General features: G+C 41.4%; 1 protein-coding gene across 1 annotated transcript in view; it reads left to right on the plus strand.

Annotated features, from left to right (window-relative positions):
* The window catches only part of GRIN2D (glutamate ionotropic receptor NMDA type subunit 2D), a 1,291,669-nt gene that overhangs the window by 1,100,301 nt on the left and 177,442 nt on the right, over positions 1-13,926 (plus strand). The window contains exons 10-11 of the mRNA XM_069200679.1: positions 1,559-1,719; positions 13,143-13,330. Coding sequence (XP_069056780.1) covers positions 1,559-1,719; positions 13,143-13,330 — 349 coding nt within the window. The remainder of the gene's footprint in view (positions 1-1,558; positions 1,720-13,142; positions 13,331-13,926) is intronic.

Here is a 13,926-nt window from a genome sequence, read left to right on the forward strand (position 1 = left end):
TAGAGTGTGAGTCCACCCCCAAGTACAGTTTAGTACTGGAGTGCAAAACGTACCAGCCACTGTGAACCGTTCAGCAACAAGGACAGCCAAGTCACCTCTGCAAACGCACTCCCGGGGCAAGGTAACAAAAGTCTGACTGTTGAATTGTGGTCTAGGTCCCTGCAGAATCCTAAGTCCCCTGGGTTTGCTGGAACTCACTCTACAAGTGCCCGAGTACACACTGCTATTTTCCCCATTGACTTCAATAGAAGCCCTTTAAATCAGCAAAGTACTGTATTTTCCAAAGACTTAAATATTTACAACTCCGGTTGTACAAAAGCTACAAAGTTCGTTTTGGTGTCTAAAATAAGAATACAATCTAATCTATTGTTCTAAATTGATGTCAGATTTCTGTTGAGTCGTGTCATTTACTTATCGTCCATGTTGGTAATGTGAAATGCTTTACACATGTTCCTCTAAGTAGCCTGACTGCTCTTTGCCATACTACCTGGACTGAGCTAGGGTTTCCTGAGAGTGAATCCGAGGTCCACTACTAGGTAGTGTGTTGGTATTTCATGGTAAGACTATCTAATCATACCCTTTAATACATTCACCTTGCTACGATTTGGTTGGGAAAAGCCTACTCGATAGTTAGTGCTAAGAGCTTACCTTCGCTGACCACGTCAGCATGTAAATAAAAGTCAGGAAGTCCCTTTTGCTGGTATACATATATGCAACACATGACTATGTGGTATTTGTTCCCCTCCCCCACACAACACAATACTGCCATCTTTTGAGTGTGGAGAATGTAGCTGAAGATCTCCCAGGTGCTGGGCAAATCCTTGCTCTAGTATATGTCAATAGCATGGCAGAAGCACCTTCTCATTTGGAGGGAGTTCATGTCAGATTTTTGCCAGCATAATTATAAGTTCATTGCTGGTCGGGGCTGTGCCGGCAGAGTAAGAGGGCCTCACTTTTGATGATATGGTGAGAGTGATAGAATTATTATTGTTCTAAGCCCTAGGCCATTGATTGTAGAAATGCAAGAAGGACTTGTATGACAGAAACACTGTTGTAAAACTTAAACCTGTCTTTACATTCAGGAACACTGAACATAAAGAAGGTCTCAAGTGACAGCAGGACAGAGCTATGGTAATTAAAAAAGGACTCTGATGACAGAAACATGCAAGCTTGCTCCTGTATCACTGTATGCGTGTTGGTTTTCGGTGGAATGTATTTCAATCATGCAGTATGTTACAAAAACAACAGATTTGCAATAGATTGCATGAGAGGAAGGTTGTCGGTATTACAACTACCTCAGTTTACTGATAATGAGCTGCATGACTATATTCATGTCTGCGGAATAATAAAAAATAAAAAAAAGATAATTTGTGTTTTGCCAATATTCTGTGTAATAATAATGTCAGCGGAGACGGAATAGGTAATGCTTTGGTTGTAATTCTCTTATGTGGGTGCCATCTGGTGCCTTAAATTTTTAAGTTGAGGAAATTGTAGCATCTTTGTAGATTCTGTATGAAGCATCTGTCCCACTTTCTCCTGTCTTTCTGTTGAACCTCAGTTTCAGAGGCCACATGAGCAGTACCCACCACTGAAGTTCGGAACTGTCCCGAATGGAAGCACAGAGAAGAATATCCGGAGTAACTACCCAGACATGCACTCCTACATGATAAAGCACAACCAGAGGCATGTGGAAGACGCCTTGCAAAACTTGAAGACCGGGTAAGGACGCGTGTCGATGAAAAGGCTACTTGTGCATTGCCTGGGTGGCTCAAAGTCTTAGTACACTTACTGCCAATGCTTAGACAAGCAAACTCTATGTTATATCAGATCAGGAATAATGCAGCCTTCAATTACTCCAAGGTTGACAATGTGACTTGTGAGTATCATTGATGCAGGAAAAACTAGTTATAACACTTTAATGTTTATTTCTTTAAATCTGCAAATCTAATACATTTCACTGTATATGATTGATAAATTATTATTATTATTATTATTATTATTATTATTATTGTTATTTGTGGTAGTAGTAGTCATGGTAGCAGTAGCTGTGGTTCTAATAATACTGGTAATAGTAGCAGTAGTTTTAGTAGTAATAGTTTTAGTAGAATTAGTAATGGTATTACTTTAAAATAAACATTGTATTAATATTTGAATCAGAAATAGTGGCATAAATAGCAGTATTAGTATTGTTGATAGCAGTATCAATAGTAGCAATAGTAGTAAAATAATTAAATAATTTCAATGACACCTCTACAATGTAACCAATTAACAAAGTAATAAAAATAAGTTATAATGCAACATATATATGAGTATATATGAAGCAGGAATTAGACTGGCCCTCTACCTCGCAAAAGTTAAGAAAACGTTAATCACAGTCATTCCCTCCTCAATTATAAACAAATGCCACAAAAGAGTATACCTCGCTTAATATAATGCCTAGACAACTAGACGAGGTATAATTTAGCAAACTGGTTTATGTTCGGCCTTAAGCACACTTAAGGCAGCCCTGCAGATCATCCACCATTATGGTTTAAACATTTCTGAAGGTCAAAGGTCACAAGGAATGTTTTCGCAAGCTGCACCACTGATGAATTTCCCAATTCATGTTGGAAGAAGAAATAACAGCTAGATACGGATAAGTGGAAGCTTGATTTATTTCAGTACTTTTGTTGGTTCTAATGAATCCAAACCTCCTTTTGGTAAAGACTATAGGTTTGCCTTCTGAATGTAAAGTGTAACAAAATCGGCCTGATTAAACGTTTCCAGGAGGATTGAACAAAGGCAAAGTCAAATCATTGGTGCAAGGTCAGCTAGTGATACTGAGGCCACACAAAGTTGAATTTACAACATGAAGGGAATCTAATGCATTTGGAAGGTGAGACATTTAGAAACAACAGAAAAGAGGACCCAGGATACAGCCCTGCATCCAACCACTTTTTGTCATTATTGTAGACATACACTTAATACTGTAACTTTTACTACGGTGTTCAAGTGCAATTTGATGATAATGTCCAACAAAGTGTTACCTGTCCAATATGCACTAAGTTAATTTTAGAAATGTGACAATTTACCACAGGTGAATGCTACACCGTAATCAATGTGACAATCAAGAAGAATGGTTGAATTACACTGAAGATCTTTGTAAGTCTAATAGTGTTATAGTCGAAATATTGTCCTTAGCTGTGTAAAGTGTAAAAGCGTGTTTGCCTGTCCGCAAGCTGCAAGTTTTTTTTCTCCAAAATAGCTATTGCAAATGTATTCCCCTCAAGACTAGCAAGGATATTGTTGCAAATGGGTTCCGTCCATTTAGTCTGCCAGGATTGTTTTCTTTTCATCACTTGGTTTTTGGACCTTTTCTGTGGGTGAGTCTGACTACCTGAGTCTCCCTCACAGTAATTACATTGTAATTAGAGTGTGCCAGTCCATTAAGATACATCTGCTGCGGTGCAGCTAGGATAAGGGGCACCGGGCTACTTACACGAGAAAACATATGCAAGTGCTTACACAGGAGTGAGCACATTTGTGGGATGCGCAAGAGAGTACAGTTGTGCAAAGCCTAGTAGCTACAGACAGTCAACATGCCTGTGGCATTTTTAAACTGCCAATTAAACCTGTCAAAAATCTCTTTTCCCAGGCCTAAATCTTCCTTTTAAATTAACAAGTGACCCCCAGGTAGGCCTTCTTTCCGATAAAGGCAGGGTGCATAGTTCTAAGAAGTTCCCATTTTATTGCTGAAGTTTGTGAGTTTTCAGCTGCCATCTGGCAGCTGGATGGTTCCCTGTGCAAGTAACTGTTCTGCTGATGAAGCCCGCAAATTATCCAGAGATTTTGGTACAGTATACCAACAAAATCCTGTGAAAAATATATTGTGGTTCACAAATATTTTGTCAAAAATATTATTTTATCAATATTGTTTTAATATAGTTGTATCGACATTGTTTTGTAATACTTTGATAAATATAAGTTATTTTAGTGTTACAAGTTATAAGCATTAAAATAGTATTTGTTTTTGGTTTGGTTAGTAGAGTTTGTTTGTTTTTTTATTAATTGTTTTACTTAATTAGAAATTGTTCATTTAGAAGTGGGTTGATGAGTTTGTAGCTGATTAAGCAGGGACGATTTGTAAAATGTAAATTATTGTTTTTAATTCATAGTTGTGTTTATGAGATTTAAAGTTTTAATTGATAACTAATTATGCACATGTAATTGATTGATTGTTATTTTAAAACTTTGTTGATTTTCAATAAATTCTTTTATGTTTAATTATTCTAATATTCTTTTAAATATGTTTTTTTTTTGGTCTCAGTAAAACTGGGTTACTAGTTCAGGGGGGCGAAACGCTACTCAAGTAGAAACCATAATCCTTGTTGGGGTGAAGTCACAATCAAACTACAAATGAACCTGTGCTCAACTCTCCAGTAGCTTGGCTGAGAGCAGTCAATCCTAACTTAGAGGCAGAGTGTAAAGTATTTGTGCAACACTTTATATAGTAACAAAGTAAAAACACACCAGATTAAATAACAAAGTAAATTGTAATAAATAAAATAAGAGCAAAATGACAAAAATCCAATCAATAGAACCAGAGACATGTAATTCTAAAAATCTAAGTGATAAAAATGTAAATGAAGATGACAATAAAAAGCACAAAGTTCCAACTTTCGATATCTGGTTGTCCCGGACCAGGACAAAGCCGCCAAGTTCAGTTAGACCGCGACGTAGCACTGGCTGGCTACAGGGATCCATATACACCCGCTGAACAAGAGTACCTTAAATCCTGGTTGAAGAACATGGCGAGGTTCCACATCAAGGGTGCATGGAGGCTTCTACAGGGAAGCTTGTGATGTGAAGGCCCATGTCAAGGATGTGTTTCACACCGGTCACCCAAGGCAGCCGCTGCCAATATTGAGGCAGCGAAGATAACCCACTCCCACACTGCTCAGCCGGCTCCCTGCCTCGCTGTCACCCTGTCATGCCATTGTGTGACCCGTCTTGTCCGTTTCATCACCCATGTCCTTTTAGGTGAGCTGCTATTTAGGCCTGAACCCACTAGCTACCAAAATGTAAGCATATTTCTTTCGGTTTGACAGATTAAAGCACCGATGCCATGGTAACTCTTGTCTTTTTAATTTATTGGTCAAGCTACACTTTCTTAATTCCTTTTAGCTGCTTGGAGGCTCTCGAACTACTGTATTTTATAGTTCGAAGTACTCCGTCTTCAATTAATGACTAATATATTTTTCACTAAGACAACACAGAGGCGTAGTATTATTTTTTGTTGGACAATATTGCCCTGTGGTCAATTTGCTAAGCAATTTTATATTAGAGTGACTAGATTTTCTCAAAACTGTGTGTTATCGCATGCATTGTCAATAAAAGTCTCAAGTGCAGCAAAACATTTGACAACATCACCGCTTTCCCAAATTGTGTGCTAATTGATTAATAGCCCCGAAATCCATTGAATAACCTTTTCGTTCATTATTCCTGAGGTAAACACCTCCTGTACCTCATTTTCTTGATATGTTTAGGACACACTGAACAACTCTATAGAAAGATTACTTTCAGCACATGTAATAATCTCGAAGTGTTTTAATAAATGAAAATTAGTCCCACGAACAAGGGAATAATGTAACACGGTGTTGCACACAAAGTATAAATACGTTTGTGATGGGCAGGATTATCATAGATAAACTGGCAAAGTAATGCATTAAAATCCCATGAGAAGTAACAATTGATCAGTTTCTTCTGCTTTCCTCCAAGGCAAAAAAAAAACTTGCCCCGGAGTCTGATAGCAGTTATTTCACAATTCTGAGTCTGGGGCAACCAAAAAGTTGTTAAATAGATTGACATTGAAAGTGTTGGGTAACACAATTAAACAGCTCATATTCAGCGATCAAAAATTCCAATTCAGTCAGCACTGATCTAAGCTTGTTCCCGTTCACTATTATAGTTGCTGGTAAATATATATTTATAAATAATAACTGTCTCGACTAATCTAAAGTATAAGGGGCCAGATGTAGGAAGAAAGCAAATTGCGACTTGCAATTTGCGAGTCCGTGCGACTCGCAAATTGCAAGTCGCAATTTGCTATGCAGAAAGGTGTCTCAGACACCTTCTGCAACTCGCAATGGGGTCGCAAAGTCCCACCTCATAAATATTTATGAGGTGGGTCGCAGTTTGCGACCCCATTGCGAGTATGGGCACTCACGGGGATGGTGGCCTGCTGGAGACAGCAGACCACCATGTCCGTGACTGCTTTTTAATAAAGCAGTTTTTTTTTTTTCTATCTGCAGCCCGTTTTCCTTAAAGGAAAACGAGCTGCACTTAGAAAAAAAACCGAAACCTTTTGTTTCGGTATTTTTCAGAGCAGGCAGTGGTCCATAGGACCACTACCTGCTCTGAAAAATTGTTTTTGTGATCATTCACAAAGGGGAAGGGGTCCCATGGGGACCCCTTCCCGTTTGCGAATGGGTTACCATCCACTTCAAGTGGATGGTAACAGCGATTTCATTTGCGACCACTTTCGCGGGCGCAAATGAAATTGCATAGCATTGCGAGTCGCAAATAGGAAGGGAACACCCCTTCCTATTTGCGAGTCGGAAATGCATTTTGCGAGTCGGATCCGACTCGCAAAATGCATTTCTGCATAGCAGAGAGGCTTTTGCGCCTCGCAAACGGCGTTTTTCACCGTTTGCGAGGCGCAAACCCTTTGCTACATCTGGCCCTTAGTTAGCAATTTGGCTGCTAGAAAGTGACTAGACGGAATGGGTATTTGCCTGCCCTTTGATATATTCTAATTATAACCATAATACACATCTCACTCTAGTTTTGCCAATGGGGCTTTAATTGCCAATTTTTCAAAGGTAACGCGATTCTACTAGGAGCATGATACACAATTCTAAGTTTCTTCAATGCCTAAAATAATATACTTGTTAAAACATGCCAAGACATCATCTGAGTAGCTGAAAAATTGTCTGTTTACCTCAGCTATATTCCACGATAGAAACTACTACAACTTGTAATAGTAGTGAAATATTAGGAATAGTAATAGGCATAGTAGCAGTATGAATACTAATATTAGTAGAAGCAGTATTAATAGTAATAGGAGTAGTAGGATTAGTGGTGATAGTAGAAGCAGTATTAATAGTAATGCAATAGGAGTAGTAACGTAGTAACAGTAATATTATTAGAGGCACTATTAATAATAGTAGTAGAAGAAGTAGTTTTATTTTTGTGACCCAGTCCAGTTCCTTATATCAACAGCATTGGCGTCATGTCTATTACCTCTTCAGTCCCTTTTCTCGTCCCAATACTTACCGACATGAGCTGTCCCACCTCTTTCCAGGAGCCATGTGACCTAGCTAGAACCATTCAGAATGCTCAACGCAGATACTCCCCCCTCCCTGGCCTTCAAGCACCTCCCACCAAACTGGTGACAAGAGGCATGGAGCCAAGAAAACATCCAGTTTTCTTTGTCTGCTCATGGTACCACAATATGTACCTTAGAGCCTTTCACTCAGGTAAGCCCTGGTAGGCGGGGCTTCTCAGAGCTTCTATTCTTGACTCCCCCTGTTGTTCCTCCTGGTGAGTGGGGTACTAAGCAGGGCACAGTATCAAGAGTGTAGGGTTTGGTGCTCCTTAGACTGTCACCCAAGTTTGTTTAAAGGTAGGGCCTTCTTATGTTTCCGGTTGCCTCCCCCCTGTGTTGCTGGGGCCTATCTGAGTCGGTGAGCTGGCTACTCATCTTCGCCCCGGAGTAGGGGCTGTCTCACTGCAGCTTCCCCCCGAGTATTGCAGTTTTTGCCTTCAATTCGACCACGCGGCTTCAGCCCTCTACCAGGTGCAGGGTGCTTTGTTGGGTGGTGCATCATTTTGTGTCTGTTGTGGGCTCTTCTCAGCAGCCGGCTAGCGCAGCAGCTGTGTGGAAGCTCGTTGCTCACCCGCTGTGTTCCTGCACTATGGGCCAGATGTAGGAAAAATCCAATTTGCGAGTTGCAAATTGCGAGTCATTCCGACTCGCAATTTGCAACTCGCAAATTGGTATGCAGAACGGTGTCTCAGACACCGTCTGCAACTCGCTATGGGGTCGCAATGACCCACCTCATTAATATTAATGAGGTGGGTCGCTAATTGCAGCCCCATAGCGAGTCTAGGCACTCGCAAACATGGAGGCCTGCTGTAGTCAGCAGACCTCCATGTTCGTGACTGCTTTCAATAAAGCAGTTTTTTTTTTTTAAGTGTAGCCCGTTTTCCTTAAAGGAAAACGAGCTGCACTTAAAAAAAAAACCGAAACCTTTAGTTTCGTTTTTTTTTCAGGGCAGGCAGTGGTCCCTTGGACGACTACCTGCCCTGAAAAAAATGTTTTGGGTCCATTCACAAACTGGAAGGGGTCCCGTGGGGACCCCTTCCAATTTGCGAGTGGGTTACCATCCACTTGAAGTGGATGGTAACTGCGATACCCTTTGCGACCGCATATGCGGTCGCAAATGGTATTGCATTCCACTCCGAATCGCAAATAGGAAGGGAACACCCCTTCCTATTTGCGATTCTGAAATGCATATTGCGAGTCGGTACCGACTCGCAATATGCATTTCTGCATAGCAAAGAGGCATTTGCACCTCGCAAACGGCGATTTTCGCCGTTTGCGAGGTGCAAATACTTTGCTACATCTGGCCCTATGCGTCTTCACTCTCATGTGCGCAGTGCCTGTTTTTTTTAACTCTCTATTCTTGAAGTCAATCTCAGCCACTGCATTTCCTTTCTTTTTTGCACTCTGGCTCCCTCTTGTGGTGAGAGAGTCTATTTTTCTTGTTGCCGCCTGCTCCTTCAGATCGTTGATGGACTAGGTCTCGTAGGTGATAGGTGCCTGGTTGCATAAAAAAAAAACAAATAGTGAAAATGAAGACCAATATCCTTATTTTGTGGTATCTGGTTTTGTGCATCACTTTTTACTATCGTGCAGTTTATGCTGTTTCCTTTCAAGCCCTGAGATGGCCAACTTTGGGTCCTTGTAGTGTTTATATGGGATTTTGCTCACCCTTTTTTTGACAGTTTCAATCATGGAACACAAGAAGCATGCAAGCCAAAAGGCATCATATTGCCAGCAGTTACAAGGAGGTGAAGAAGAAGCACAGGCCTAGTGAGGACATTCTTGTGCAGTCTGCTCATAGTTTTAACCTATCTGATGACCAATTTCAGCACCTTCTTTCTTCTCTGTCAGAGGTTTTCAGAAGTCAAAGGAGGCTGTGAGCTCCCGCTGTTCCCCTTCTTCTCCACCTTTCTTCATCTCATCATTCAAGGTTTCTTCTACCTCCTCTTCCTTGCCTTCCCAAGAATATGATGTGGATGATGATGAGCCTCAGGTTTCTGACACTGCGTCTAACACTAAACTAATTCAGAAACAGGATCTTTTGCCCCTCTTCAGGTTCTTGGGGGACAATTTGAATATCACTATGGAGGACAAATTACCCGGTACTAGCTTTGGTCTATTTCAACAACTGCATTCTCACCCTCCCATGAGATTGGCAGTTAACAAAAAGGTTTTGCATCTGCTTCTGAATGAATGGAAGGATCCTGAGAAGGCAGATCTTCCTAAGTTCCTAACACGCCTCTATCCTCTGGCCAAAGGAGAGGTGGAATTTCCTTCTTCACTGAAAAATTGATTGCTTACTTTCTAATCTGGCTGGCAGTCCTCCTATTTTGTCTGATGAAGTCACTATTTCTGACTTTGTTGACCATAAGGTGGAGGCCTCTCTGAAGAAAAGCTTTCTGGGTTGAATTTGGCTCTCCATGCTGTTATTTGTGCAGTTTATGCCTCTCAATCTCTTGTTAAGGACTTCCAGTCCCTGACAGTCGCAATCCAGGACGGGTGGAGTGCTCGGGGTTTTTTGCCAATATGGAAACGCAGGCTACATTTGTGGCAGATGTCTCCTGTGATATTTTGAAGGCTTCAACTTTGTCCATGGCTTCATCTGTTTCTGCTCGTTGCTACATTTATTTGAAGGACTGGAAGGAGGAAAATCTGAATTGCTTCATATGCCTTTCTCTGGCAGTATGCTCTTTGGGGACAGTATGGAAGCTATGGCTCCATAAGGCTTTCAAGAACCAAAAGCATGCCCAGCTCTTTTGCTTTCAACTAAAGATAGACTTCTCCCGTAGGGCTCCATATAAGAAGCACTTCCAGGGTCCTCCTATAAAGTTACAGAGCAGGGCCAAGCAACCTCTCTCCTTTTCAAGTCAGCAGTTTCCTGAGCCTCAACCTCCACCTCCATCTAAGACTGGGAAGCACTCCTAACTATGCCGCTCTTCCGGTGGGAGGAAGCCTTGTCTTTTTTCTTCCAACCTGGGAAAAACATGTTTCTAATGCCTGGGTCTTGCGGATCATCACAGAAGGATACTCCCTGGATTTCACCATAAGGCCTCCCCAGTCTGGACCTGTAGACTCCTTAATAGTCTCATCCAATGTTTCTGTTCTTACACAGGAAATTGCGGACCTGGTCCAGAAGAGGACGACCTTCCCTCTTATTCCATGGGTGTTGACCAGATTGCTGAAGGAATTAGAGATTCTCATTCTGGTCGCTCCCTTTTGGCCTCGAATGGGTTTGTTTCCCCTGTTGAAGTTGATGGCGGCTATCCCAGAGAGGATCATCACGTTTAACTATTGCCCTCTCCGTGCTCCCTTTAATCCCCTGCCCATGTGCAAGCAGATGTGTCTGGCAGTATGGCTCTTGAAAGGTGGGGTTTGAGGTTACAGGGTCTGTCCTCTTTTGTGGTGGTCTCAATCCAACACTCTAGGACAGTGGTTCCCAACCTGTGGTCTGGGGACCCCTAGGGGTCCACGAAGCCTCCTCAGGGGGTCCATGACTGCTTAGAAAACCAAATAATATCAACAGATTGATAATGTTTATAAAAATAAAGTGGCTAAATGTACAATTGAAAATTTTAAAACGATTGGAAGCTCAAATTTAAATTAGTATCCTCAGATTGATTTGTGGGAGCAGTGCAGTTGCATCAAACAGAGTATAGCATAGGCAGTGTGTGGCTTCAATTGAATTAGTAAAGATCCAACCTATTAAAATTATTTTTTACATTTATATTTGTTTGCAAATTAAATAAACTGTGTTATCATTTGTGTATGTGTTTGATGAATGCTAGTTTCTGTATTTTATGTGTTTTGTTTTGAAGTTCCAATCATCAACAATGTTTAGGCCAGGTTTCCCGGCAAATAGTAATGACTCAGTGGGGTGTCCCTGGATTTCAATAATAATTCAGTAGGGGTCTCTGGATTCCAGGAATGATAAAGTGGGGTTTCACAGAAGTCAAAAGGTTGGGAACCACTGCTCTAGGAGGTTGTCTACCAGGAAGCCTTACGTTCATCATTGGTCCTTCTTTTATGAATGGTGCAAGGACAGGTCTCTGAATCCTACTATGTGCCCTTCTTCCTGGATCCTTCAATTTTTCAAGGACAGTTTCTTGAAATGCTTGGCTGCTTCTACATTGAGAGTCCAGTGGGCTGTCATTAAGGCTGTTCTCTCTCCTTATGGTGTGCTGGAACTTTATTCCTTGGGTTCTAATCTCCTTAAGGGTTTTCCTATGCTCAAACCAGCAGTGAAGTCTTCTGTGCTGGCTTAGGATCCTGCAAATGGTGCTTAGGGCCGTGCAACCCCTTCCGTTTGAGCCATTGGGCAATGTAAGCTTGAAGTTTTTTTCATTGGAAGTGTTTTTTTTCTGAACGCCATTACATCAGCCCATAGGCTGCTGGAGTTAGGGTCCTTATCTATTCGGCCGCCCTGTTTGCAGGCTGCTGGTTCTGTGGTTGGGGGCCCGGGTTCCTTCCCAAGGTTGTCACCTCCTTTCATCAGCAGCAAGAGATAACATTGCCCTCTTTTTTCCAGAGCCTTCTACTCCTTCGGAAGAAGCTTTGCACACCTTGGATGAGTTAAGGGCAATGAAGACCTATTTGTCTAGAACTTTGGATTTTCGTCAATGTGAGAATTTGTTTGTGAACTTTGGCATTTAGCATCAGAAAGCCTCTATGCCTACTTTGAGTTGCTGGATTAAATCTCTGATTTCTATTGCCTATGACTCACAGCATGCACAACTGCCGGGTGGGTCCAGGGGAGGTCTACTAGAGGAATGATGGCTTCCTGAGCGCAGGCTTGTGGTCTTTCCTTATTGGACATTTGTAAAGCTGGCACTTGAGCAAATCCCTCTACTTTTGTTTCTCATTGCGGGTTGGATGTGGGTGATTCCTTGACCTTAGGTACTAGTGTTCTGGCTGCTGTGACTCAGTGAACAATCTGGTTTCCTTTTTGATGGACTCTTGGTTTAAAATAAACTTGTTTGTTTGAGCAGTGACCAGGAGTCTGTTGCATTATTCTCTTCTTGAGGATTCAGGTTGTTCTATTACAGCATAGGTATATCCTCACATTAGTAAGTATTGGGACGAGAAAAGGGGTTGAGGAGGTAATGATTCAATCACTTACTAGTAATCTTCATTACTCTGAACACCCTTCTTCTCATACCAATACTTACATCGTGCCTTCCCCGTTTACTTTCTGGATCACAACCTCGCTTCCTGTGTTTTTCTTTCTCCTAGAGTACATACAGGATGTGTTCTAGGCTCCATGCCTCTTATCACCAGTTTAGTGGGAGGTGCTTGAAGGTCAGGGTGGGGGAAGTTTTTACATTGAGTCTTGTTTTTGGCTCTGGCTAAGTCATGTGTTGCTTGGGTAGAAGTGGGACACCTCATGTTAGTAAGTATTGGTATGAGAAGGGTATTCCAATTAATGAGTATTAGAGGTAAGTAATTGAATCATTCCTGATCGTGTCACTTAGTGATCACTGGATATACAATGAGTTATTGGCAATATAGTTGCATCAACATCTGCTTATAAATCTGTAAGTTATAAAAATATTGTTCTGAAATTTTCAAACTTCCATATATTATATCCGAAGTGGGAAAATCTTGCATGAAAAATGTCTTTCGCCAATTCATTCTAATTAGGATAACGTATAATTGATCTGATCAGGAACAAGTCATCTTCTATTGCTATTCATGATGTTCCTGCCCTGTAATTATTGGGACACCAGTTGAAGGCAATGACAAAGCTTTCTATTAACATTACCATCTATGACTCTGGCAGGAAACTGGATGCTTTCATCTACGACGCTGCGGTGTTGAATTACATGGCACGGAAAGATGAAGGGTGTAAGCTGGTCACTATTGGCAGCGGTAAGGTCTTTGCAACTACCGGCTATGGCATTGCACTCCAGAAAGGTTCCAAGTGGAAGCGACCCATCGACCTTGCTCTCCTACAGTTTCTGGGTGACGGTAAGTCTAAAATTCAAAATTGACTGTCTCTCACGTCTCTTCTTGATCAGATACAGGTCAATGTGTACTTCGGTTCTTCATGGAGGTGAATTTGGCAAAATGTGCACAAGTAATTCCTCCTATATGATGCTCCCCTTCAGAATTTTTTATTAGTAAGTGTAATATAGCATAAGTATAAAATTTAGAGTTTTGTGTATTTTTGCTTTTTTATTATTTTTCAAGGGGTTAGTCTTTTTTGCATAAATATTCTCCTTAGGAAGACTGATTTGAGCAAAAAATATAATCTGGAACTGCGAAATGGAAGTGTGCTGTCGACACAAGACATTTGCCATTTGAAAAGCTCTCCTGCTGTTTTTTTTCATGATGTTTTTTGCAGGAGGCATCCCTTCCCATCGGTTTTCATTCGAGTTACCAGCCAGGTGCATTTTATGTAAAATTCACACTATTGCTTAATTTGTATGAAATGTAACCATATTACACACCGCTGACATGGCGAACATCGCTGCAGGCCCTGGTGCCCACCATGGGCCTCACTGCCAAGTGTCACGCATTGGTCTGGGCGCACTGCGCATATTCTGCCCCAGTTGACCAGTCGC

Source organism: Pleurodeles waltl, chromosome 7, assembly GCF_031143425.1.
Source record: "Pleurodeles waltl isolate 20211129_DDA chromosome 7, aPleWal1.hap1.20221129, whole genome shotgun sequence".
Taxonomy (NCBI): domain Eukaryota; kingdom Metazoa; phylum Chordata; class Amphibia; order Caudata; family Salamandridae; genus Pleurodeles; species Pleurodeles waltl.